Here is a 27,465-nt window from a genome sequence, read left to right as displayed (position 1 = left end):
AGTGAGACATGCACTCACACAGGAGTACTTATCAGAAAAAAAAAGTTTTTCTATGCAAAGGCCTATTCCCTTGAGCACATAGCATACAAAGATACTCACATCAAGGATACTCCTACTTATAAATAAATGCATTAACAAAAGATAACTTAATTTTAAGTACACACTCTCAATAAAGACATACTTGGTCTTCACAGTCAGACATCTATTTATAGAGCGGCCACTAGAGAGTGCTGTAGATTATCTTTTGTTTCCTTATTGCTTCTTTGAGTGGATGGGATTCTGGAGCTCTTTTAAGTATGCACAGTAGAGACAGAGACAGCTTCAAACGAGTGGAAATGAAGCAAAAATTCACAAAAATGCAATTTAAGCACCAGGTTGTTTTAAAGAAACAACACACAGAGAAGGTGACCACGCAGAAACTAACAGACATGTCTTTGTGTGTTTTAATTTGCATGCGAGTAACATCTCCACACTTTGGTCCATCTGATGAAAATCACGTTGAATACATGCTGCACTCTGCTGCCATTTCCTCTTTAGTTTATGTGCTCTGACATTTTAAAATGAAAGCAAAAATCTAATCCAGTGACAACTCATGTCAGACACCAGCACGATCCATGTCTTTTCACCAGCAACAAGCCACCAATATAAGGAAGCACAGAAAAGAGGGAACATGCTTTTTACGAAAGTGTGATGCTTTACTTCTTTCGACGTCTTAGCTGGTTAAAAATAAACTTTTCTACGTCAGATTTCATAATCATCCTCCATACTACTACGGGGAACAATGAGCCTCTGAAACAATGAGTGGGGTTGAGGAATAACTACATCAGGAGCTGCTGTCAGTCTTTACAAAGTGAATCGAGACAGCACAGGCCTCAAAAAGTTTTGAAATAGGTTTCTGTTCATTACAATCATTTTAGCTGCTTATGAGGGACCTTTAATTTTGCTCATTTCACTCATTACAATGATCTAAATGCCCCATTTGGGAGTTGGTTCTGACACACTGCATAGGGAACAGGTTAGCTGCCAGGACCTCTCTTACCATGCATGTTGTTTTTTGGTTTATTGTGTAAGTATTTCATTTTGTATCTTTGAGTGTAATTGTGTTGTGTCCAGTTATATTTTGAAGTTTCATTCCAGTTGTTTCCTTATTTGTTTCCTCATATTTGCATGATCCCAAATGAGTCACAGATGTAAAATAAACCCCACAATTTGTGTTCATTTTTATTCTTTGAAGCATTATCTGCTTCTTTACATTGAGCTGTTCGGCTGTATCAGTCCAAAAGTTCTCTATAGCCAATCTTTTTAGTTTGAAGACAGTTCTTTCTTCTGCCTTAGAAAAATAAATAAAATGTGTAATTTTAATTATTTAGACAATGTTTTGTTTATATTTGGTAACACAGAGGCCCACTTTTATTGCTGAGTTCCAGTTGGAAAAATCAATTGAAATGTCCTCAACTGGAATTTCCCACTGGGAAAGTAACTCTGACTAATCCCAGTTACACCTTGCAAGGCCGACTTTGCATTCCAACATGGCTGCTCCTCATATTAGCATTAAAAAGCTGTGGGGAAAATGCATTTATTTTACAAGACACACATGTCTTGTAAAATAGACATGTGTGTCTATTTTGAGTTTAGTTTATCTAAACTCAAAGTTACTCGCACCACCCACAAGTCTAAACAGAATAAATTAAAAATGTTTTTTTTTAATGGAAATTAAATCTGAAAATTATGTTTCCATGATATTCCAAAGGTACTGCAACGTTTACGGGCGTCGCCATGTTGAAATACGTACTTCTCCGTCTCCGTTACGCCGTTACGTCTGGTGTGACGCTAAACCTAACTCCGCGTTCTGACATCCGCGGTAACTGGATCGCATGTGCAGGTATTCATTTTCCAGGTTTCCGTTTAAAGAACAGATATTGCTGGAATATTAAGCATAATTGAAAATAAGTTTATCTTCTAGTGCAACATATTTACAGCATCGACTCCAATGTTGTGGAAAGAAAAATAAATAAATTGCTCTCTGAGTGCGAGACTAAATTGTCCGCCATTAATTAATACTAGCCAGTGACACCTGCGTAGTTTTGTTGCGCACTTGAGAATAGGTGTTGTCCCGAGGAGGAGCTGGATGTTGTCATCTTTGTGGTTTCTTTAAACATTTTCCTCTTCCTCTCACCAAAAATGGTGGCTCTGAGTGGACTTTTTCACAAGTTTTCCCGCCTGGCAAAAAGCGTTTCTCTGAAGCAACACACAACGTACAATAAATTGCGCATCTTATCCCGTTGCAACAGAGAGGGGAGAAAGGTGAGTTAATTACAGGTATCCATAAATATTTTGATTAATTTGCCTCATCATTATTTGTACTCCATATGAACTTTCCCTACATGAGCTTAGCTTAATTAAAATAACTTAGAAAGCAGGAGAAACGTGACCGCTTATTTATGAAGCTTGTCATGAAAAATGTCTAGGGTTTCTTATTCTAAAACGAATTGGATATTTAGGTAAAAATATACCTACATAATATAAACTACATGTTTTTTATTTTAACAGGGATCGTTTGCTTGTATATAGTAGTTGTTTGTATTACATATGCATACTTTTTTTCGCAAAAACGCACAACAGCCTTGTGGGAAACTATAACTGTGACATACGTCAAAACTAAAACTCGGCTGCATGCATCTCAAAGTGCACAGCAGCTGAACTGCACTAAAAGCATAGTGAGTCTGCTTATGAGCCCACATCACAGAGTTTCTCAAGATGTAGGTTGAGAACAGTTTGATCATAGTAACCATACTTCCTCTTCTGTGGCTTGTTGCTATGGCGAGACTTCCCTTCCAGGCAGGAAGTGACAGGAAGACCCAAGTGATGTCTGAGTGTTTGTTATGAAGAGTGCTCATCAAGTTTGGGTGGAGCACTTCGCTGTATCCCTTTGACGGAGAGGACAGAGGTTTTTGGTGTTTTTTTAATCTGGTATCTAGGCCATAATGGCGAAGAACTGCAATTCTTTAGGGATTCCTCTTGCTCACATGGTAAGCTTGTACCACTCTTTAGGTTCAAACATGTTTCTTTAAATTTTATCTGTGTCCAGTTCTTTTTGTGCTTTGCACCCATTAATCTGTAGGTTTTATCGTTTTAAGTGCTAGCCTTCATTTTAATACTTCCTGATACCAGTGTCAGTCGACATTTAGCGGGTTGATGAACAGTTGTCCCATGTTGGCTTGTGTTGCCTGACTTCCCTTCCATGCAAAGCCAGTGCCAATCAGGCTGTGTGGCTACAGTTGGTTGCTGCTGAAGACAGGCCGGTCTTTATGAGCCAGAAGCATAAAGCGAGTCATGCATGTGGTCCAATCTGTCCTGTGTAGGCCGAGTTGGCTTGAGTTCACTCTCCGTTTCCTGAAATGAATCGGCTCTTAAATAAGTGTCTTTTTGTAAATGCCCTCAAATGTCTTGGATGTTTAGCACAAATTACTGCTTTGCATTAAATGTAAAAATTTCCTTTTCTAATTTGGCAACTCCCTTCTATGTTTGCATTCCTGTTTCTGCTTAAGTACAGAAAATACGATGTGTGCAAACCAGATAATGTCACTTTATTTGATTTAATTTAGTGACGTTTGTTTGACTTTTCTGCTTGACTTCCTTCTGCCATGACTGGTGGCTTTTCAGTTCAGACTGACAAAAAAAGGACAAACATTTAAATGGGGAAGTCAATGAGGAGTGCAGTTGCAGCAAAAGTCAACACATTACTGTTGAAAAATGCTCTTAAAAGCAGTTTAATAGCTCAGACACATTGTGATTAGTTCTATTGGTAATTTGATCTCTGACACAAAAAGTGATTTAGATCACATCTTACATGCAATATGCCCTGTTAAATCCATTGGATTGAAACTGGTTTCAACCCTTCTGCTTTTTTGTTGTCTTTTTATTTATTGACAAGAGACTTAATTTAGACTAATATAAGAAGCTGCTTTTTGTTTTATTGAAATAAAAAACAACTGAAGATACAGACAAAATACACAATGCTGTAATTTAAGGAATTCCCCCCACACCTAGCTTAATCTTTTACTATCAGAATAACGACTGATAATGATTCAAATTAAACACAACCGTGTTCAGCCAGCTTCATTCATCATGAACAAAGGCTGCTAAATCACAGTTACACTAATGGTTAAAAATTTATTTTCAAGGAAAAAAATACGCAGTGGTCATTTTATGTGACCACTGTGAAGTGAAACATTTACAACAGTACAGTTGCTCAACACAAATGGTGAATTAGCTAATCACATGGCAACAACTCAGTGCATTGAATCAACCAAACATGGTGATTTAATGAAATTCAAAGCAAGGGATTTAGGCTCACAGTAGCACAGTTGGTAGCATTGTTGTGTTGCAGCAAGACGGCCATTCGTTATAATCAAAGTATATTGAATACCAGCTCTGAACATACAACACATCAAACCTTGGAACAGATGGTGTACAGTAGCAGACACTCCTGGTAGCTAAGGACAGATGACTCGGGCTACAACATACACAAGCTCATCAAAACATTCACCAAGGCTCTGTTTTAGCTGCAACATTCAGGTGATGGGGTCAGAGTTTGGAATGTTTTGGGACGGATGTCACTGATTCTAATACTAGGGCTGTAGTGATACAATAATCTCTCAATATGATACAATACACGATATTCTGCTCACGACACAGACTTAAAAGTCGACAGCTGGACAAAATGTATCAAAGAAGTGGTAAGAAAACATGTTTCTTTTAATTGAAACAGTACAAACTGTAGCTTACATGCATTTGTGAAGTAAATAAAGTGCACCAAGTACCCTGCTCTGAATAGTTTGATACCTTTTTAACCTTGATACTTAACAAATTAAGGAATCACTCTAAGCCTGATGACCTAATCACTCTCCCGGCGAAGCAAGCAGTCGGTGATCAAGGTGACAGTTGGATGTTACGATACTTGTGGATGAATATAGATTTTTTTTTTTCCTAGGAAAGAAAAAATCTATCGCAAAATCGATATTACACAACCTTAGCTAATACCACAGCATTAGCATCATGCTGCTGGGCAGCTACATCCCTTCATTACCGCAGTGTACGTATCTTATGATATCCACTTCCATGAAATGCAAAATGACACAATTATCTCAAACTGGTGTGGAACGTCCAGCATTTGCATGATGCTATAATTTCAAGATTAAGCAAATTCTCAAAGGAGTAATTTCAAAACTATTCACCAACATGACATCTCATCTGAGAGTCGTGCTGAATTGTTTTCTTAAAGAATTAAGGCATTTTTATAAACTGTCTAAAAGGGGTATCATTTGTAACTACCGAGGTGTCTTTAAAGAAAGTGGATGCTCAGTGTAAATCTAAGCCTAAAAATTAAAGTGAATGGAAGATATAAAAAACTAAAGCAAATGTTAAAAACATTACAACCAGAATATTTTTTCTTTTTTTGAGATTGTGCAGTTTGAGCTTTTTAGCTTAGACTACTAGCAAACGATGATGGGGAACTGAGAGTGAGATATAATCTATGGTAATTATATCAGTGTATTTATAAACTAGAACATCAACCTTTATTGTCGGTGGGGAAGTTTTTTAAAATTATTTTTATTTTGTTACAGTGATACCCTGTACAGACGAGTAGACATGGCTACATTCACACCTGAGTAATTTTAATTTACCAACCTGTACATGTGTAGATTTGTGGGAGGAAACGGAGCCCCCACATTAGGAAACCCAGGCAGGAAAACATAAATGCCTCTCACAAATCCACCTCGTCTCTTTTTTTTTTTTTTTAAATAGAAATGCCATTTTATACAATTTTAAAGTAATTTCTTACCCAAATCTTTGTTTTCTTCATTCTAGAGTTTCACAAAACTCTTGTCTGTCAGCTACTGTGGGAGAACTTTTGCAAGATATGAATTTTTTGTGTGCTCTGAAAGCTGAATGAGAGCTGTTGTCATCAGTGTTGCAACCACTTCCTGTGAAAACTGTCCTGGCTGATTGCGCTACACTGACAGAACATGCAGAAAAAACATGCAGCTGTTGTTCACATTTCCTTTTGTAAATGTCTATTTTATGCGGTTGAATGCACTTTATAGGTGTTGCAGAAATGTTGATTTTTGTCTAAGCTTTCTCCTATGACTAGACAATAAGTATATTAATTGGAGCCACATTTTTTTTAAAGGCTTGTTTCAGAAACAGTTTTTGAACAGATTGTAAGTCTAAGATAAAATCAGCAAAATTGATTTGCCGTAAAATATTCTTCCCTACATTTTGTTTGCTTTATAACGTCTCCTGACTTCTCTATTTGTTCCCAGAGTCAGGCAGTGTCAGATGGAGGTAAGCACGCACATGACCAACCTTTTACATATCTCAACATGTTCTCGCATGAAAAGATCTGATTAAGACTCAAGCTCCAGCTTTCTGTTTAGCTCTCATAAAGTAGGTGTGATTGTGTTTTCAGAGCTGAACATGACTGCGCGGGGCTGCGGAGGCAGCAGCTCCAGCCTTCCAGGGACCCCAGGAGGGGACGTCAACTCCGCCAACAGTGTCCTGAGCTGGGCCGTCTCTTTTGAGAAGCTGTTGGAAGACCCCCATGGGGTTAGTTACTTTACGGTGAGACAGACTATTGACTATTTATTCACTGGTGTTTTTCGAAGGTATTCCTGCTAAGCTTGGCGTGTTTGTTCATGTTTCTTGCTCGCTTCTCTGCAGGCCTTTCTGAAGTCCGAAGTGAGTGCAGAGAACATTTTATTCTGGCAAGAATGTGAAAAGTTCAGAAAGATTCCAGCCACATCTTTGGATCGGGTATGGTGCCACTCTTTAGCTCCTGAATTTATGTGACTCATTTCTTTTAGTGTGTACTGCTCTGTTTTCTAATATGTATATTTTGCATTCACTTTAACAAGCCAAGCAGACAAGTTTATAAAATAACACAGATAATGCTAAGTGTAGTATTTCAATGTTGGAAAAGAATTGTTCAGGTGGATTAATCGGATAAAAAAAAAAAAAACTCGAGGAGAAATGCTTTTAATGAATTGGTAAGCAAAATTACAAGTTTTTGCTTTTGTAGAAGCTTAAGTCGCTTAGTAAAATACAGCTTATTTTTAGAAGCTGCTTTCACCTTTAAAGTTTTGGTGGTTAATTTTAAAATTAACACAGGAAATGGCCTTTGGCTGTTGCGCTGTCTTGCAAAAGTATTTATAACCCTTAAGCATTTTTTTCTGACCTTGTCAATTGACAATCGCACACTTCTGATTTTATTCAGTTTTTGTGTGATTGGCTGTTTTCAAGTAATTACTGTAAGTGTTTTCTATAATTACTGCCGTGGGAAAAAATGATTGGGGAAAAAAAATATATACAAAAAACCCCAAAAGTGTGTACTTGTTGTATTCAGTCCCCCTAAGTAAATACTTTACATGATCACATTTCACTTTACTTACAGCTACATGCCCTTTTAATGTATGTCTTTATCAACTTTTTACATCCAGAGAGCAATCTAATCTTCCATTCTTCTCACAAAACAATGGTCATGATTTGTCAAATATAGCAAAGATAGATGGTAAACATCTTTTTTAGAAACTTGCTACATCATTTAGGTCAGGAATGCACAAGTTCAGTCCTCTGGATCTGCAACCCTGCAATTTTTAGCTGCATCTCTTCTCCAACTCACCTGAATCAAATGTCAAATAGAGGCTTGGTAGTGTGCCATTCATTTGATTCAGGGACAAGTGATGCATTGCAAAGTGGTAGTTCTCGAGGACTGGACTCACACACAGGTGTGCACATGGCTATATGCTAAGGGTTGATGTCCTGCTGGAAGTTGAACCACCACCAGTCCTTCATTTAGCTCCACCCACCTCCTCATCTACCCTTCCCAGTTTCTACATCACTGCTAAAGAAAAACATCCCCATAGTGCCATGACCAGAGGATGAGACCAAAATTGAGCTTCTCATCTCATTTGACCATCCAACCTTCCTCAGCATGTTTACTGTGTCCTACATACACAGCTTGTGAGGAACGACAAACAGACCTTGTCATGAGTTTGTTTCTGCAATTAATATTCTTAATACTTCTCCGTAACGTCTGCCTGAACTGGTGTGTGCCCTAACATTCATGATACATGAACAAACCTCTGAGGCCGTCACAGGACACCTCTGTTTATGCACAGGTTACATTATGCACAGCTGCACTGTATACTAATTGCTTCTGAAGGCAACTGGTTAGACTGGCAGATCCTTTGGGATATTAAAGTGAAGGAAGTATTCTGCAAATGCATGTCATGCTTGTTTTCACATTTTTATTTGTGAAAACTTTGAAAATGACATTTTCTTTGCAGTTGATTAAGCTCTACTGTTTCTCTGCCAGGTAAAACCACTGAAAATGTTTTGGTTTTACTGTATTTTACTGAAAAAACATTTATTTTTGTATTCAACAGCTTGAATACATAAAGTGACAAATGTTGTGTGTGTCTGAACTCCATTGATTCATTGTGGCATATTTGTTCTTTTTAGTTGAAAGCAGCAGCTCGCTCCATCTATGACACCTACCTGTCTGACAGCGCTCCCTACAGTGTGAACATCGATGACACTGCCAAGACAGAGGTGAAGGATCTGGAGCAACCCACTCCCGACATGTTTAACAAACCTCAGGCTCAGGTTAGCAGAACGTTTGCACTCCCATGTAATCACCGGTACATGTACTTATTGCTTAACTCTGAGTTCAGCTCTACTGCTTCTCTTGCATCAGATTTTTAAATTGATGAAGATGGACAGCTACCGGCGCTTTGTGCGCTCTCCTCTCTATCAGCGATGCACCTTGGCAAGTGTAGAAGGTAAACTTCTACCTCAGCTCTCGACGGAGCCCGTCCGCATGGGGTCATGGGACGACATGGCCAACAATAGCCCCTCCAGTGACAAGAAGGTGAATAGCATAAAGAACAAGGCGATGGAAGCCCATTATTCCTTTTAAACCTTGATTTATCTCTTTAAATCTGTCAAACAGAACAGGAAGTCCGACTCTAATAGTCTACCAAGTGGTAAAAGTGTATCAGAGAAACAGCGACAGAAAAGAGGATCCTGGGGAGGTAGTAGTGGTCATATGTCAAATTGTTTCTTTCTCTTTTTTTTTTTAAATTCTGTATTTTGAGTTTTTATTTTTGTCTTGACTCAGATGCATCAAACTTCCAAGGCTCAGGTCCTCTGAAGCAGCCAAATATGTCGATCAAATCAACCAGCAATGTGGAGCTTGGCTCCCTCTGCAGACAGATGGAGGTCAGTACATTTGTGACAAACATTCTGGGAATGTTACGGATCATATAAATTATTAATTACGTAAGATTATGGTTAAACACGCACAATAATAAAATGTAGACCAGAAGCTGGGAAATCCGTCTAAATATTCTGTTTTTGCTCCCCCATCTGTTGCGTAGAACGGCCGGCCGGGTCCCACCTCCCGCGATCAGGCTGCTGGCATCGGGAGCCGTATGGGGGTGGAGGGGGGCTACTGCTGTGTCTACCTGCCTGACGGCAGCGCCTCCCTGGCCCCTACACGTAATGGGCAGCCCATCAAGGACATGCTGGCCAGCCTGTGTGAGAAAAGGGGCTTCCCATTAAAAGATGTCATGATTTACCTTCATGGCAAGGACAAGGTGAGAGCTTTTCCTCTGTGTGCTGCAGCACTTGCTGTTTCAGATAAAGCTACCAGCTGCAGTGCCAGCCTTTAACCATGTTTGGTAACATGTGAGACGTTTAACCTCTTCCTGTTCCAACATCCTCTGTCTCATCTTGGTTTTTCGTTTCCGAAACCTTTTGTTGAAACTGATGCTGTTGTTAAAAAAAAAAAAAATCACTGGTGTTTCTTTCTGTCTCATGTGCTGTTCTCTCTCTTTGGCAGCCCTTGTCACTGGACCAGGACTGCTCCGTGCTGAGAGATCAACAGGTCTCTCTTGAGCTCAGGGTGACGTTTGCGTGAGTCATCTTAGTCACTTCCTTTTTGTTCTTTTTTTTGTCTGCCGTTTTAGTCACCATTAGCAGACTTTCACACCCACTACGCAACCACTACAGCATGTCACGTCTCACCATATTTGGGGGAAATCCTGATGTTGTTGGGACACATCATCTGCCTTCTAGTTAAGATTTCTTCAAACGCATGACCAAATTAGGTCAGATTTCCGCTTCTTGTGAAGAGGTCATTAGGTGTTGACTTTCATTTTATCTATCAGCATTGTTTTCAGTAGGATTTCTGTGGGTTATTATTGAAAATGCAGTCATGTCACAGGTTGGAGAATGCCTTTACTGGTAAAACAGTGGGAATCATGGTGAAGTCCAGTAAAACACTGCAGGACGCCCTTTGTTCAGTGATGCAGAAACACCATCTAAAGCCGCAAGAGGCAGCGGTAACCATGGTAAGTGGTTATGTCTGACACCTTAATATATAAAGCAGTCTTTTCCTTAGGAATGGTTACTTGTGCTTAACAATCTCAATTAATTTAGTTTTTTTAAATCTTTAAATGTTATAAAAACTTCCACATGAATAGATACCTGCTAGAATTAGCAGTACACACTTCCCCCTGCAGTTGTCAGAACATAATTTACACTTATGCCAATTAAACTTGCATTTTTGCTTTTGTTGAGTCATAACTGCCATTGAAATATAAACAGTGCTTTGCAATACTCCACTATATTTGGTACTTAAAATTTCATACTCTGCAAAGTATGAATATGTGATAAATTGCCCTTAGTGGCCACATTGGGTGTGCAGTTATAGTGGTGAAAATGCAAACACTCATGGAGAGGTAGAAACATTTTTCACCTGGAGTAATGTTCTAATTTTAAATGTGGCATCTTCAGCCATTTATTTGGGATGATTACAGTCATATTTTTAATAACCCTAACTAAAAAAAAAATTAAAAAATCATGGTTTCAAAATGTAATTATCTTCTTGAGTGTCTTCTATTTAGTGAATTGAGTTACTGCAATGACTCCACCTTTCATTGATATTCTAATTTACTGACTATGACTGCACATGTTGCGCCATAGCTGAGGTTGCTAGTACTGACTATCGGACTCTGTTCAACAGGATCTCTTTCTTTTGTCTGTTTCAGGTTGGAAGTGACGAGCCGGTGAACCTGAACTGCTCTGTGTACAACCTAGCCAATAAGACGCTGCGGTTGGAAAAGGCAAAAGGTAAACATGCTGGACTTTACTTTTAGAAAAACCAATCATTTTGCTTCAAAATGGACTGTTTACAATAATTTAAACAGTAGATTTCTCAGTTTCCTGAAAAACGGTTAAGAAAACAAGCCTGTGTAGTCGAGGAACCTTATTTCAAAGAGATAATTAAACGCTGCTCTCCATACACTATTGGTAACACACATCATGTCATGTTCTTTCCTCTAACTTGTGATACTTCATTTTTCTTTCATTTCTCTGGTGTTTTTTTTATGCCTCTCACTCTCTGAACACAGTAGAGTAATTTGCTGTCCTGGTTTCTCTAAATCCCTTTCTACACGTCCCTTTCTCTTTACTCTTGACTACTTGCTGAGATTTTTCTCTGCTCTTCTTTTCTATGGGTTTGATGTGTCGCAGTGAATTTGGTTTGTTTAACGTTATGTCATTTTCAGTTTTCTCATCTCATTTCCCAACATCACATCAGAGCCGCAGTCTGTGCTTCAGCTCCTTTCCCTGCGTTCAGGGAGAGCAAAGAGATTTTACGTCGAAGTGGTTTTACAAATTTTTATCTTTCTGTGAAAATAGGTAAAGATCAGGTCATTATTCCCAGAGGAGGGAGTTCTTCTCCTAATGCACAGGTGAGACAGACATTAATGTAATTATTACCATTTTATCAGAGCTTTAATGCATTTCACTTTTTTGTGAATTGGAAGACTACATCACTTTTTGTCCTCTTCAGATTGTTGTGGGTGAAAGATTTGATTAGTTTTAGGAACCATGGCGGCTGATTGATGGAGCAAATTATTTGTTTCCGCCACAATTATTGAACATCCCAGTAAATATGGGTCAAGCTGTCTCTAAGCAACACAAACTGTTGTTTGGAGACCCACAATGCTGTTCAGCAGTTCCCTAACAGCGAGCTTTAAAATAATAAATAAAAACAATCCCTTATCTTCTTCCTCACTGTTAATTAAAACTAGACATGAACCCAGGTCCATCTGTCCACTGGACACAAAGCCATTGTTGTTTTTATAATATTTAGCGAGACTGTAAAGCTGTTTTCTTGGAACCACATCCTTAATTGTAAAGCTCGGTCACGTCTTGTTCAGATGTTCATTTGTTGTTTTCATTTTTTAAATTACACCTGGAGAGATGTAAATGTGATGCTTGTGTATTCTTCTTGGATATCAGTTTTTCTATATGTGAAAAGTGCATCATGTCCTCAGCCAGGAGCGGGGAGCGGAGGCCTGGAGCCTCGATTGTCGACTCAGACCGACAGAGTCAAGACGCAGCACAGACCCAGTAAGAACCGCGACATGGACGGTAGGGCACCTCACCAGTGTCTGGTGTAGCTGGGTATCACACCACATGCTGTTAGGCGATTTCACACCTGGATCACTGGAGCTCATTTATAGACCAGTACATGTTATGCTAGTGATTTTTACTGTTTTTATTAAATCAATAAATCAAAGTCTGGTCAAGATGAGATCCAGTGAAAAGAAACCGTGACGGTGGATTACAGAAGATTTAATTCTCATTACAGCTAAAAACATTGATCGACATGAAGTAGAGCATGAGGGCAAATTATGTTTTGTCAAAATCTAGTGCAACTAGAAATAAGAAAGGTGTGGTGTGCAGTACATCCCATCTTTTTTTTCTGGAATAAATAATTCCTGCTGGTTTTTCTACCAGTTTTTTACTGTGTGGATGACGTGTTGAGGTGACGAGTAGCAAAAAATAAAAATCTCTTCATCATGAAAGTTGGTAATGTTGCATCTCAAAACTGTTGCAGCTGTGATTAAATCAGCCATTTTAGAAAGCAAGTACAATTTAACACACTTTGGAATTTTATTTGTAAAATATTTTTGAATTAATTTCTCCCCCATCCCCCAAGTCAAAATCTTGAACTATGTTCTGTTTGTCCTTTGCCTAAGCTATAAATAGAATACTTTTGCAGAGTGCTTTGTCACTTACATCACTTACATCTTGCCAAATGATGATTCTGATGCACATTTCTCAACACTGATTCTGACAAATAGCCTGCAAAATTAACATGATTGTCTTGATTTGCCTCAGGATTTCTGGACATGCTGACCAGAGCTCAGTGCTGCAGAGTAGATGACCAGCGAGGCCTTCTGACCAAAGAACAGCTAGAAATCCCTTCTTTCCTGCAGCTTTCTTCAGACCAGGGACAGAATACAGACGATTCCAGTGCAACCAGCTCTTCCACTACCGACTCCAAAACAGAGTCGGGGGACAACACAGATGCTCCAGCTCCAGTTACTGCTCCAGATCCAGCTCCAACTCCAACTCCAACTCCAACTCCAGCCAATAAATCTGAGGAAAGTTCTGATGCTTCTAAATCTGAATCTAAAGACTTGAGGGAAACAACAATTTGACGCAGAATTGCGTGGAAAGACAAAGTCTTAAAACCCAATTGAATATCTAACAGAAATGTGATCTGATTTATGTAAACAGATAGTTGTTGGTCCAGATGCACTTTCTTTAACGAATAAGCTCACACTCGGCAGTATTTTTCTTTGGCCTCAGCCTTTGATCAAATGGGCTTTTGAAGGCAAGTCTAGATGGATGGGTGAAAACGTGGCAAACATTTGTGTAATTTTTAAAACACTACAGATCTTCATTGGAGAATGTTTGCTACAAATCTATACTGCACCCATAAACGCATAAAACGTTTAACCTTGAAATTGCACCCTGAAACATGTTGCTGTACAGATTAATTCACCTTCGAACCTGCAGTCATGTTTTAATGTTGACTCTAAAGCATGAGTGTATGTCTGCAGAGGAAGCATGGACTGTTCTGAGTAGCCCATTGAAACGTGCCCTGCATGTCTGTGTCTTATGATTTCTAAATATTTTATGAAGATTAGCTTTTATTACTTGAAATATGTGTTTTCTTGTGTGCGCACTTGTTTATTTGTAATCTGTATTTTTTGCATGGTTTGTTGTGAAGGCACTTTGTGAAGCTCTGGTCATGCCTCATTCCCTGCCAACCTACAATTGCATTTTGGGATCCCTAGAGTGTTATTAGGGTGACAGATTCAGTGTTATGTTACCTAGCAAAACTTTTAACCGTTTAATTTGTTTGCTATGAAAGGCGTTTTATTTTTCAATAAATCCGAGGTCAGTTTCTGCCTGAAAAAAATGGTTCGTGATTTTGGTTTAAATTATACATTCAGTGTGCTGTAAGACAACTCGAGCTCAGTGGAGTGACTGGATGAGTCATGCTCAACAATACAAGGCTGATCCATGTGAATACCTGCAAACTCTTTTTATACATCCATTTTTTTTTTGGTTTATCCTGATAAAGGAAAACTTCCTTCTTCATGTAACGTCAGTGATGATGATCTTTGCAGAGTTACGATTGGATCCTTGGAGAGGTGTGTAGCCAATGAACTGCTTTATATTTCCCAAGACTTGTTGCTGGATGGGGGTTTGCCATTTTTCCGTGACGGCTAGGCATTATGCGAGTTACAAAACCTATTAGATGACTCATGGATGATCTCATCCCCCTGGATGACGTCAGCAGTGTATATATTTCATAGTATGTGGCAGCACGTGGTTTTGGAATGCATCCCATCTATCATGCTTGTTTAGACCATTGCGTGCAATTATTATGGTCGTAATTAAGCTGGAGAGAATGAACGCCACTACATTAGTGTGCAAAGTGTTCAGACACAGTGGCACACCTGGCGTTTGCGCGTTTGTGCGCTTGCACGTCTAGTCGTGCGTGAGTGATGCGTCGGTGGAGCTATGAATGGGCAGAGAGGGGTGTTCTCTCTCTCACACACACCGTCACAGCTCTGGGATGAGGAGTGCCATCTACTCCACTGCACGTCTGCTGTGCTGCTGAGAGGAAAGAAGACAGAGGGGGAGAGGAGGTGAGCATTTTGAATTTTTCCCCAGAATGATATGTTTTTTTTAATTTAACAGGATTTTTGGAGGTTGCTTTTTAAGAGTGTATGTGTGTTCGTCCTTGTCACTTCCATCTTTCATCCTTCTTGCCTGTCTGTCACACAGCACATATCTGAGCTTGATGAAATGCATTTATCCTGTCTGATGAACCTCATGGTTTGTCATTTCATTTTTTTTTGTTCTGTTCACTGCTTCATTGGGATGGAGTTTGTTGCATGGTTTATTTGATTGAATTTAAAACTCTTAATACTTAAAAGTATTAATGATGGATGGAGAAGGGCTTTCAATGAAAGCAAATCTATTCTGCACTTAGTGACGGATGCCTGACTGATTAAAATCATTTCACATTCTTTTCAGCAGTTCTCGGGTGAAAGACACGTGGCCCAGCTGTTAGTGGGACAGGGAGCAGCTGTGCTGGGCGACTGACTAAATTCATCCTGTTGGGGTGCGAGGTCAGGGTGCTGAGTGCTCACCTGAACGTGGGAAAACGGATGTCTGGTTGCTATCGGTTTCTATCTTCTCACAGTGTTATCAGAATTACTGGCCACCTTCTGACCTTGGAGCTCGATCATCTCTGTGCGCTGTAAGGTAGTGATGTCAGACTGAGGTTGGGAGCTCTTTGTCTTGACAGTTTCCTCTAAAGCAAATTTTTGATTAATAAAATGAACTCTGGCTGGTTGGGTATGAAGAAGGGTGCATGTTGGGACACTCTTTATTGAAAAGGCGCCATGAGAAAAATGATTTAAGGCTAAGTTACTCCATGCCGCCAGGAGCTATAATATAGAGTTTTATGACTACAGGAAGCTAATCACGCATTTTAAGCTCAACCACTTCCTTCGTATTTTAATTCTTGCCCGGGGAGTTAATTCCTGCTGACCTCACTCTTTAAAAAAAAAAAAAATAGGGCAATATCTCTGGAACAGCTTAGGTTTTCATTTAAATTTGATCCTATAAGTATTTTATTAAGAGCCTTAAAGCTTCTACTTTGTTTTTAGTTTTATCTTCCTCAAACCGTCTCTGAAGAAGTGGTGCTGGTGGGAGGAAGTGTTTAACCAGAAAGACTGCTGTTTTCTAACATTTGGTGCCACTAAAGAAATGCTCACTCTCTGAACATTTACACATTTTACCTGTCAAGACCATAAAATTTAAAGTAGACTACTATTGTTTCATGTAACGAAACAACCCTGTGCAGAATTTTGAAGTGGGAGAAAAAGGATATACGGGCTCAGCTTAAAAACATTTTACATTTGAGTTCTTCTCAGAGATATTTCACGCTCAGATTGAAATGATTAATTATTTTCTGAACACAAATTTTGTTAATCTAAACCCTTCCATCACTCCACCCCCACCAACAATATCTCTGCTCAAGAGCATCCCCCACAGCATGACGCCGCCACCACTACCACCATCTTTCACTGTGTTCAAGGTGATGTGCAGTAGTTTTTCCCAACACAAAGTTTTGAATGTTTCGGTCTTGCCTAACCAGGGCGCCTTGTTTGCCTGCTGTTCCCTTTGTGGCTGCACGTTTTGCCATTTTCCAAAACATCCTGTTAACACATTCTCTCACCCTGAGCTGCTCCTGGTTGCTTCTCTAATTAACGCTTTTCTTGAACACCTTGTCAGTAAAGGTTGACGGTAATGACCTGGGTGGCATTTTTGCCACACTCTTTTCATTTTATGATGGATTGAAGAGTAATCCACAAGCTGTGGAAAATAAACCTCTGAGGCCATCGTGGAATAGGAGTTAGCATAGCATCCTTAAAAGAATAATAATAGCGATTTAAAAAAAAAAAGTCTTTATGACGAGGAAAATAAAACAGAAGGGTGCAAAGGTAAATCGGTAAATACAAAAACAGGAAAAGGATACAGTCACAATCTGCTTAAAAGTCAGTTTGAATAAATGAATAAATGAGTCTTTAGCTGCTTCTTCACAGGCAGAAAGATGAATGCAATTCATTCCACGAGCTCGGAGCCACCGCTCTACAAGATTTATCTCTTCTTGTCTGAAAATGTGTGTGTAACCACTAAGATCCTTTCCCAGAACATCCAAGACTGAGAGGAGGTGTGGATCTCCAAAAAGCGAGAGATATTGGCTATAGATTCACTCTAAAAGTGAGAACTAAGATTATAAAATAAATCCTAAAATATAATGATAGAAAATGTGAGAAGAGTAAAATAGGAGTAATGGGCTGTCTCTCTCTTTTTGTTAGTGAAAAGCCTTGCAGCTGCATTCAGTCACTTAAAGAGGTTGTCGCAACAATTAAGGCACAGTCATAAAGAGGCGTTGATGATCATCTTCAGCTTTTGACAGCAGAAGTCAAAATTTTGGAAACATTTCTTGACTGAGAAAAACGGTTTCCGATTAATTCTCAGAAAAGATGCTCCAAGGACAAAGATGGCATCAAGCTTTCTGGGTTTGTCTCGGACAGTGGAGTGCAAATACATCAAAGTGATGTTTGATTTCAGATATTTGGCTCTTAAAGGCAATAGGGTTTCCATATTCTCACAGTTCATCTGCAGCTTCTGTGTAAAACTTGTAAAGCATTGTTATCAAAGAGTCCAGCCATCGTCTGCACTCGCTTGTCCTTGTAGGGTCTCCTTCATCAGGCAGGAGCCAGGGTACATGCGAGAGCGACACAAACGCATCCATCCCTCCACACACACACACCAAATTAACCTAAGGGATGTGTCTGGAGAGTGGGAGGAAGCCAGACAGACCCATGTATGCAAGAGGAGATCATGCAAACTCCATGCAGAAAGACCTCAGACTGGGATTCAAACTCCTTACCTTGTTGCTCCCAATTGCAGCTTTGTGTTGCCACTTTAAATATTCAGTTGGTTTAAAATACATCATACATGAAACTTGTACTAGAGGGATTTTCTTTTTAGAGTAATCAAAATAAATGGGGCTAAATAGAAATAAATTGTTTTTTTTTGACTATTTGTAACAACAAATCTTCGAAACCAGTGTAATTTCTTCTTTCCACTTCAAAATTATGCTCTGATTTTTGTTGTCGCATTAAAGTCTAACGATGTAAATAATGGATGTAAGAAGTGTGTCTATAATGTGACGTTATTAGACGTCTACTTACTTTTGCAGACCATTGCTTGAATCTTTATCCCTTCCTCGGCTAACGGCGACTATTAAATGTTTGTACTTTGCTCAAATGCTTTCATCAGTGACATGTTTCTCAATATGTTTCTGTACTTCTTTGAAAAAGAGAACTTTCCTTCCCTCAGTCCAACCTCTGTGTATGTTTGCTCTGCATACAATGGAGAATTTCTTTATCGAGACAAACGAAAAGTGAAACAGGCCAACAAATCGTTTTTATTTAGGTCATCTCCCTGAGTGAGCTGGCCAGAGACTTACTGAATGCCTGCCCTTCCATCAAGGCTGAAATTATTCTCCTCTGCCTCCTTCAAAGCCCCGTAATGCACATTTAGAGGAAGTGTGCAGAGCTCAGCTGCTGGTTTCTTACCCCTGGGTGTGCTAACTGAAGCCTGTGTGGGGAAAAAAAAAAAAAATAGAGTCAGAGCGCTCCGCTGAGTCACTTGTGTTGGCATGTTTTAGATAGCAGGCAGGTCCAGTCCGTGTATATTCCACTTCAAGAATGCCTTTGTGTTGGAGAGTTCCCTGCAGCATCGAATGCTAACCGGCTGTGACCACTGACGTCAGTCGTCACAGTGGGTGAAGGGACTCCTGTCGATCGGTCGCCATTCATTTTTTATAAGCTCCTGAACAGAGCAGCAGGGTGATGGTTGGGTTTTAGTCAAATCCTTTTCCTTTTTATTCCGATTAATGTTCTTATGAGGTCTCACTGAAAGAGTTGCATCTGTTCCATAAAACGTTATGCACCTAATAAATGACAGGTTTAATGTTAAGTGCTCTAAATGCGAGCACAAATTGTGCTCATTTCTAATAAAACTTAATAGTTCACCTTGATGAAAAAGGCATTATTTGTACTTTTTCAGGAATGTTGTTTTTTCTTTTTCTTCACCGAAGCAGCTTTGCAGAGAACCTGAGCTCAGAAGCTATTCTTAATCTGCTAATATTGGTCCTACGTTGAAATGAAAAGCTGTAGAAATACAGACCTACTGGAAGTTTTTTCTTTTTACTTTGACAGTTTTCTTATCTGTCAGACGGATCTAGATGCTGTAGACGGCTGCAATAAACCAAGTCTTCAAGTGTGAACTCAGATCGGCCAATAACATTTCACCCATGCGTCCTTGATGGACCATGCGGGCACTGACAGAGAGAACAGAAACTGTCGGTCTGTTGTTTTGTGTTTTTTGAAATGAAGAAACCGTCTCTCACACTGTGACCTAAACCCCAAGGTGTTCAGTCCCTTGGCAGCAGGGCTCCTGATGCCAGCTGTGCCTCTGGCTGTGACTGTTGCTTTGTATTCACTGTAGACTTCGGCTTTTCTGGGACTCATTGTTTGTGCTGCATTGGTGTGCATGAGTGAATGTTCTTTTTTTTTTTCCTTTAGAAAACCTCTCCTCCTTTCAAATGTCTCCAAAGCAAATAAGATCATTATAATCTGCATCTCAAGAATTTCTATTCCCTATTTGCATAATGTCTTGCATAATGATTTCAGGTTCTTAATGAGGTAATTAAACTAAATGTGAGCATTATTTTAAACTTTCTTTTACAGATACAATTGGAAAGTTGAATGCGTGATTAATCCGTTCATTACATTCTGTCCTCGGTAACTTTGGAACAAATTACTGTGCTTAGTGTTCTGCCTAGCCGCTGCTCAGATTGTTTTTAGCTCAGTGTGTTAACTCTTAAATGTTCCCCTTCAAAAACCTTTTAATCTGCTCAACAGTTCAAAGATCCAGCTGTGATGGTGCACTGTTCAAATGGTTTATTGGCATTCATGAGCTCACAGGAAAACAGAAGTAGTTATGTCTTTATATCTGCACGATTGCATTAAGCTAAAAGTAAAACTAAGTTTTTTTTTTGTTTTTTTTTTTTTGGTCCCATAATAATACAAATCTATTAAAATTAAGTTTTAAGATGTGAATCATTACAGAAACTTATTACAATTGTTAAAACCCCTGAACATTTTTGTGTAAAAAAAAAAAAAATCTCAGCAATTAAATTTAATTGCTGTAAATTAAGTTTAATTTACAGCAATTAAAATTTAAAGCCAGTTCATATTTAATTGCTGTAGTAAAGGCATGAACTGAAAGACTTAGAAAAATACAAACTTTAACCTGAGTAAATTCAGAAACTGTGAAAAGATCTTACTCAACACTGAAACAATTATTGGATAAAAAAAAAGGACCAAGGTATTTTTGCAATTAATTGTTTATAAGCTGGTCAGTGTCCAGGAACCTTTAATTAGCAATTAATGATTTTTGGCTTATAAATGTGACATGGCAGAATTCTTGTAGCCATCTTTCAAAATAAGAAAGACAAGAAAACAGTACAAATGTGTTGATCTTTAAAAGTCAGGAGCTAATGCAAGAAAAAAAAAGTTACATGCATAAACTTGCCCATAGGTGGAGTCAGAGAAATAAATAGACTATTTGAAACAATTGGAAACAAACGAGACGGAACCGGGATTTGTGTTTCTCTGTCCACTATGCACAGGCAGGAGATGGTAAAGATGGAAAAAAAAAAAAACGACAAATCCCCAAACTTTTGGAGAGTCCCAGCATGGAGGGCGATCTTAGGATCACCAAGTCTCCAGACACAACATGCCAATCAGACACTTTGGGATGATTCTAAATGCTGCTGATACTTTGACTGGAACCATGTGGTTTGGTTATGAGACTAAGATTGATTTTTGTTTTTTAAACACTTGATGCACATCTGCCATTAAACAAAAGTTCATAAAAGCAATAGAGGAAAATCTTGAGACTAAGGGGGAAAAAAAATCACAATTGTTTGCAATTCATGTTGCTGGGTAGAAAACTGGTTCCGAGTACAACTTCAGAATGCAAAAATAAGTGACATAACGCATTTATTATTATGCTTTTCACTGAGAAATTTGGCACAAATCACTGTCGCTATAAATAAAAACTAAAGTGTCATAATGGTAAAAAAAAAAAAAAAAAAAAAAGAGAAGGTAACATAGCACACAATAAAAAAACGAACGGGTCTTAAAATATGCAAATCAGTAAGATTCCCAAGAAAAAAAATCTTACTGAACAAGACGGTTTGAAACTTTTTAAAAGAGTAAACTAAATGTGGTCAGATGTTTCCATTACCTTTGCTCCACCTGGTGTTTTAACTCAGTCTGAGCCTCTGGGCAAAATCAACGAGCAGCAGAGTGTTGGCTGAGAAAACAATATGGGGCCTGGATGTCTAGTTCTTTGTATCTTATGTTGATGAAATAATTAAAAAAAAAGTAGAAAAAGGAAGGAGCAAGAGACAAAAGAACATATCGGGCAATTTACTGAAAACACTTAAACTCAAACGGGCTGTTAGTAAAGTGATCAAACATCCAAAGCAGTAATAAAAGTGTCAGAGAAATGTCCTAGTTAGCGAGACGCCCCGAGGCTTTTGATGATTACTTCAAAAAATAAATCAAATATGTGTTCAGACATGCTGGAGACGAGTTTTTCCAGTGAGCTGGGAGGGAAAGTTATTCATTGTGGTGAGGAAGCTTTGTGAAAAGTTGAAAGAGACGATCGTCTCCACAAACCTCCCTCTCAAAATGAAGATTCCCATGCACATTAAAAGCAGCATTTTGGGTTAGACTTTAAATTTCTATCTGTATTTTCAAATGCTGCTGTTTGTAAGTCTGTAGACATTTCACATACTGTAAGCTACAAGCATCACTCAAAAAAACATTAGAACCCTCCTCCCCCCCCCCCAAAAAAAAAAAACAAAAAACAAGATATCTTTTTAAATTGATACATATTTCAATGAATAATATAAAGTGTGCATTAATTTTGCTTTTTAAAAAAATGAAGTGAAAGTAAGAATATGGGCAAAAGCTGTTTGCTTCCTATCGTGAAGGTGAGCATTAAAATCCAGAAATCATTCATTCGGTAACGCTTCTGTGATTAAAATGAGCGTTTCAATGGAAAACTGAGTCAGAAAGACCATCTAGTGGCAAGAACCTGCAACTACACACGGCAACTATCTTGCTTATAGACCGTTTGATTGAGCATTTAATCACTTCTTTCAGTAAATTAAGCAAATAAAATCAAATAGATAAATAAAAGTGTATTTTTTTTCTTCTTTCAGCTTTACAAGAAGACTATTCAAAAGCACAAGGCCACTCTTTAGCACTGAGCTGGAACAATCTCCACTCAGCCATGGAGCAGAAGACAAATGAGGTATGTAAAAAAAAAAAAAAAAAGACTCTAACAGCATTTTGTTATGCAGACCTGGTCTTAACCAGATCCTTCCTCTCTATAGTGTCCCACCTCTACCTCTCCTCAGAAGCACATGAAGAACAGGTCTAAATCCACAGAGGAGATGCAGCAGTCCAGGAAGGTGAGCAGCAGCTGGACGCATTAATGTTTGGTCTCTGGTTAGAGCTGATCTTACTTTTTTTTTTTTTAAATCTTCTTTAACAGGCATTTTCCTCACAAAAGTCACTGCCAGGCAGGCCTGATCTGGAGAAAGTGAAGGTAGGTTTTGTTTTCCTGTTTGGTATTTGTTCACTTGCTCTTTTCTACCACTACAATGTCTTAATTACCACTGCAGTGGTAATTAACATTTATTCTGATATGTCAGTAATTCTCTGTTGGTTTTGCAGGAGTGTCCCGATGGCTCTGACACGCCTTCGTCCTCCACAGAAGAGCTGAAGTGACAAACGCTGTCAACGTCGAGCCACAAACTTACGCATATACAATGTACATAAGTCAACAAAGAAAGTGCTGAACATTTATGATCATAGATGGCTAGAATCTACTCAAGCTGTGAATTTCCTGCTGACTCAACCTTATCGAAAGTCCACATCTGATGAAGCTGTGTCGTTGTGCTGTGACTGATATATAAATGTGTGTGGTAAAAGTAAAGTGATGTTGTTGGATAAATGCTTCTTTTTCTGTTTTTATTCACTGCAACAACTGAGTCTTGCAAGGTACAAATATATTTGAATTTAACGATTCGGGGACTTAACCTTTTATCTTAAAGCTGCTTTGCCAGACTTTCTATGATAAAACTCTTGGTGCAGTATTATGGGAGCTGTAAATAAAAGTGATCTTTCATCAGCTGGAAAATCTTCAAATAAGATGAAGGGAAGGTCATACCTGGGACAAGAAAAACACAGAAGAAGGGATTCTCTAGAGGTGAGTCCAAAGCGGAACGTTTTGGAAACCAAAATTCCTTGTGTGTCGGAAAACCACCACCTCACATTACCATGAAAGCACCATCCGCACATGAAACATGGAGACGTCGGCATCATGCTGTGGGAATTCTTTGATTCAAAACAATTGATTATGAGAAGGTGGTTCTCCTCCCAGCAGTACAGCGACTCCGAACATGAAGCCAGAACTACAATGGACTGATTTAATGTGCTGGAATGGCCCAGTCAAAGCCCAGGCTATTGAAAATCTATGACAAGATAGGACTTTATCACCTATTCTTGTTTCAACCTATTATTTAAATTGAAATTATATGATTTCTGAAGACAAATAATTATGCTGGGCTTTTATTTAAGGGTATTAAAGAAGAGGGACTTTGCAGGACTTTTAAGATTTTTATTTGTTGAAACATTGTATAGTTGGAAGATGATAAACTTTGCTTAAAATATTATAATAAATCTAGCTTATTTTGCAATGCAGATGTTGTTAACAGTTTAAAGCAAAACTTTTCCAGAGTGTTGCTTCTGACTAATGGGTCTCATTTGTTATTAAACTTGAGTTATTTTTCAGGTAGAAAAAAAACAAAAAACGAAGCACTTGAGCAAACTGTTTAGCTTCCTCAATCCACAATGAATTATTAGCCAAAGCAATGACATGTCTTGTTATGCTGCAAAGTATCCCACACGGAAAATCACTCCTCTGCAGACAAAAAGAAAAAAAGAAGGGATGTGCGTTTTGCTAAAGCCTTATCTGGCCTTCCTTAGAGCGAGCTTAGAGCTGGGCTGATGGCCGACCGACAGGTGTGTGCAGAATGGCAGGATGAAGTCGCCGTCGCTTCGGTTTGTTTATCCCCGGGATGACAGGTGGCGGCATCCTCTCAACGACTTCTGCATTTGAAGAGGGGATTAACTGCAGTATGGAGGGCTTTCTAACCAAAGGGCCTCAGAGCTGTTGCACAGCTTTAGCCGAACGTGTGGGTTTACAAGTGACTGCGTGTGAGTGGATATCCGTGTTTCACTCTTTCTCTGTCTGCAGTGTTACCAGATCTGAAGGATTTCACCCCTGTAGTCAACAAATGGCTGAAAATCACCAACAACAGAGCTTGTCTCATGCGTCTCTTTCCTTTCCTTTTTTTTTTTTTGTCCCAGCTCTCATCATCATTTGGCTAGTGAAAACGTTGCTGAGGGTGTTGTTGAGTTCTGCTCCACTGGGTTTGTGGATGCAGGCATGAGGTCAGCAGGTTCGCCAGATCTGGTTAGGAGAACTGCTGACAGGGGGGAAACTCAAGCTGAACTAATTATTAATAATTATTTCACCCTGTTACACAGGCCAACTCTGTTTCTGAGAAGAACACACAGTCTGTGAGCGGTGGAGTGTAAAGGCAAATGTGCATCTCTGTGTGTGGGGTTGTCAAAAAAAAAAAATCCCCCTGATAGCTCTTGTCCAATCAAAACAGACTTAAACTTAAGCGTCCGGGGTTGAGGGGAGTACCTGTACCAGCTGAGAGCAGATTACTCTCCAAACATTTGAATTACTTTCACTGGCTTATCTTGAAAAAGAAACAGTCAGCTAATACACCGTCTCCAATGTTCGCCATGTTCCACAGGAGGATGAAAAACGGCTGCGTGAGAACGTGAGGACCAAAACAGTCAGCCGCATTCCTCCTGATTCACCACTAGGGGTCAGGTTTCTCTCAGTGTTCTCATGTTCCAGCAAATCAAACTGGCAGCTTCGTCTTTAAATCCCCTTATCTGGCAGCGAATCAAGTGAAAATTAGACCGTCTGAGAGAGCATCAATCATTACCGAGTGCACTACAAACCCCCCGCCCCCCTTTTTTTTCTTTTACTAATGCATCATTAACTTAACTCTTTGTGTTATTGATTAACATTGTTGTCTCAAGTTAATCACCAAAGGAGCAGGTGCCCCTCTCAACACTTTCAGGTCTGAGAGCGTATTTAAAGATGATTTACTCCCCAGCTTGATGCTTTGCTTTGCAGGTCTCACACAGACGCTGTTTGACACCAGGTAAGAGGCTGCACTTCAGAAACAATATCAATAAATATGATCTTTGTGTCAAGTTTGATTTACCTATTTTTCTTTTTTTCCGCATGGAGCGGTGTGAAAGAAAAAGTTTGGCTTCCTAGCATATTCCTTATTGCTGTTTTGGTTGCACTTAAATGTGCAGATTTTAACGCAAATGAGGTTTTCAAATGATTTCGCTTCCTAATGGAAATGTCTACTCAAACCAATCTGGGTCTTTGTGAAAATGTAATTGAAGTTATAAATAGTAACTTATTGTGCCATCAAACATTTGGAATAATCAGCTATATGTTCTTTATCATGGAGGAGGAATTAAGCCCCATCAGAGCGTGCATTGATGGCCTGTGTAAAGCAATGACACAGCATCTTAATTGAACTTTAGTTCAGAGTTAGACAAGACAACTACTTCATTTTTGGAAACCATTCAAAGGTGGACTTGTTGGGGTGCTTTTAATCATTGTCTTGCAGAATAATCCAAGTGTGCTTGAACTCGAGGTCAGTGAGTGATGAGCAGACATTCTTCTTCAGGACTTTCTGGTTAAGAGCAAAGCATGTGGTTGTGCAATGTCCAGAAGAAGCAGAAGAAGTCATACAGTTTTTATACAATGCTTTTTTGTTGCTGCTCACAATTTTACAGCTCATGTCCCATCAGTTCAGATTAGACATAAATTGTTACGTTTTTATAACACTTGTACTAAAACTTGTCGTACCTCATTATTTGTCTTTCGACGAGCAAATCTTGTAGCATCCCTGCTGCAGGAAGACATTTGAAATTTCGATGCTTTTCTCTGACCAGATTTAAAGAAAAACTTGCCGGTGGATGAAAAACATCGAGTGACGAACTGCCAGACAGCTTGCAACACTCAGATAACATTCAGTGTTTCGTTTACCAACACAAAATATGACCAGAGACTATTTAGCTGTGATCCGTAGAAGCTGCTTCACCCCCTCCCAGATACAGATATACATGTACATATGCTAACAAGGCCTCTCCACCCATTAGGAACTGCTGGAAGATGTCGCATACAATGCTAATGATGCAATGACTGTAATTACTGTGATTTTGCCTGCTGTAATTACTTCCATCCTCTTTGCTTTTAAGGGACACATTTTTTTTTCTCTGCCTCGAAGGCTCTAAAATACAGCTGATGTGTAAAAAGGGAATAGCAGGCACTCTAAGCTTAAAATAGGAAATTCTTTAAAGGCAATCGTAGCTCTTTGAGAGGTGAAGGGTGCCTTTGAGAAAGTAGAAACGGGGGAAAAGTTACACTGATACCGATGTTTTCTCACTGATTCTGAAAACGCTTTCGTTTGCCAGGAGGTGTGGCACTCAATCTGACCTCAAATCAAGAAAAAGGTGCCACTTAGAAACAATGCGGGTGGCTTTTGTTCTTTTGTAATTGCTTGTCTGCTGCCGGTCTCGGCGCCTCTGTGAGAGATGCGGCTCATATACGAGAAATGCTGGTCTCCACTGATTTCTTTTGACTGCTGCAGGTGGCTGATAAACACATTCACTCTCATCTGTTTCGTCTGCAGTGGTGCCATCCTGTGATTTTAATTACTTGAGCATCTTTACACGGCTCTCGGAGTGCCACATGTTTCCTCCCTCCTCAGCTGCGGAGCCCTGTGGACGGGGCACAGATCTCACTCACCGTGGAAACATTCAAGCCTTTTGCAGTTTTACATCCACTCATCATGGACAAGAAGACCATAATATATTTCCACGGTGGAAGGATTTTTGGCTTTAGTTATTTATCAGATTCACTGTCACGTAGTGAACGATGGTAAACAAGTCCCCACCTTGTATATACCTCTAATCTGAGAACCTGGGTCTGGGAATGACATCAAACCAAACCATGTTAGCTAAAGTTGTCAACAATATCGCTACCTGGTGTTAGCAATTCGAGCTAATAATGTATGTGTTTGTATTCAGACACTGTAGCAACATGTTTACTAAAGGGGGTTGTAATAATGTTTTGAAGATGTCTGGATGATTTAATGAGAAATAAATCAGCAGGGGTGCAAATAGACAGTTT

The 27,465-nt window shown here is 39.2% G+C and overlaps 1 protein-coding gene across 4 annotated transcripts; it reads left to right on the top strand.

The window, feature by feature from the left end:
* The first annotated feature begins 1,769 nt into the window (after window positions 1-1,769).
* On the top strand, window positions 1,770-23,118 carry rgs14b (regulator of G protein signaling 14b). Of its 4 annotated transcripts, none has more exons than XM_008420150.2 (19): window positions 1,770-1,882; window positions 6,327-6,348; window positions 6,473-6,624; window positions 6,724-6,816; window positions 8,524-8,667; window positions 8,759-8,932; window positions 9,014-9,095; window positions 9,182-9,282; window positions 9,441-9,659; window positions 9,905-9,978; window positions 10,289-10,415; window positions 11,115-11,196; window positions 11,767-11,819; window positions 12,408-12,504; window positions 13,258-15,083; window positions 22,322-22,413; window positions 22,496-22,573; window positions 22,657-22,710; window positions 22,839-23,118. In XM_008420150.2, the coding sequence occupies exons 3-15, from the start codon at window positions 6,481-6,483 to the stop codon at window positions 13,578-13,580; spliced, it is 1,713 nt and encodes a 570-aa protein (XP_008418372.1). In that variant the 5' UTR covers window positions 1,770-1,882; window positions 6,327-6,348; window positions 6,473-6,480; the 3' UTR covers window positions 13,581-15,083; window positions 22,322-22,413; window positions 22,496-22,573; window positions 22,657-22,710; window positions 22,839-23,118. The 4 variants fall into 4 exon arrangements, with proteins under 4 accessions (XP_008418372.1, XP_008418370.1, XP_008418369.1 ...); XM_008420148.3 differs by lacking the exon at window positions 1,770-1,882 and adding an exon at window positions 1,914-2,304 and having other exon boundaries at window positions 12,408-12,483; XM_008420147.3 differs by lacking the exon at window positions 1,770-1,882 and adding an exon at window positions 1,917-2,304.
* The last annotated feature ends 4,347 nt before the right edge of the window (window positions 23,119-27,465 follow it).

This window comes from Poecilia reticulata, chromosome 10 (assembly GCF_904066995.2).
Source record: "Poecilia reticulata chromosome 10, P_reticulata-male-v2, whole genome shotgun sequence".
Taxonomy (NCBI): Eukaryota; Metazoa; Chordata; class Actinopteri; order Cyprinodontiformes; family Poeciliidae; genus Poecilia; species Poecilia reticulata.
The sequence above is the reverse complement of the archived record's forward strand: the minus strand, read 5'-3'. Positions and strand labels throughout refer to the sequence as shown.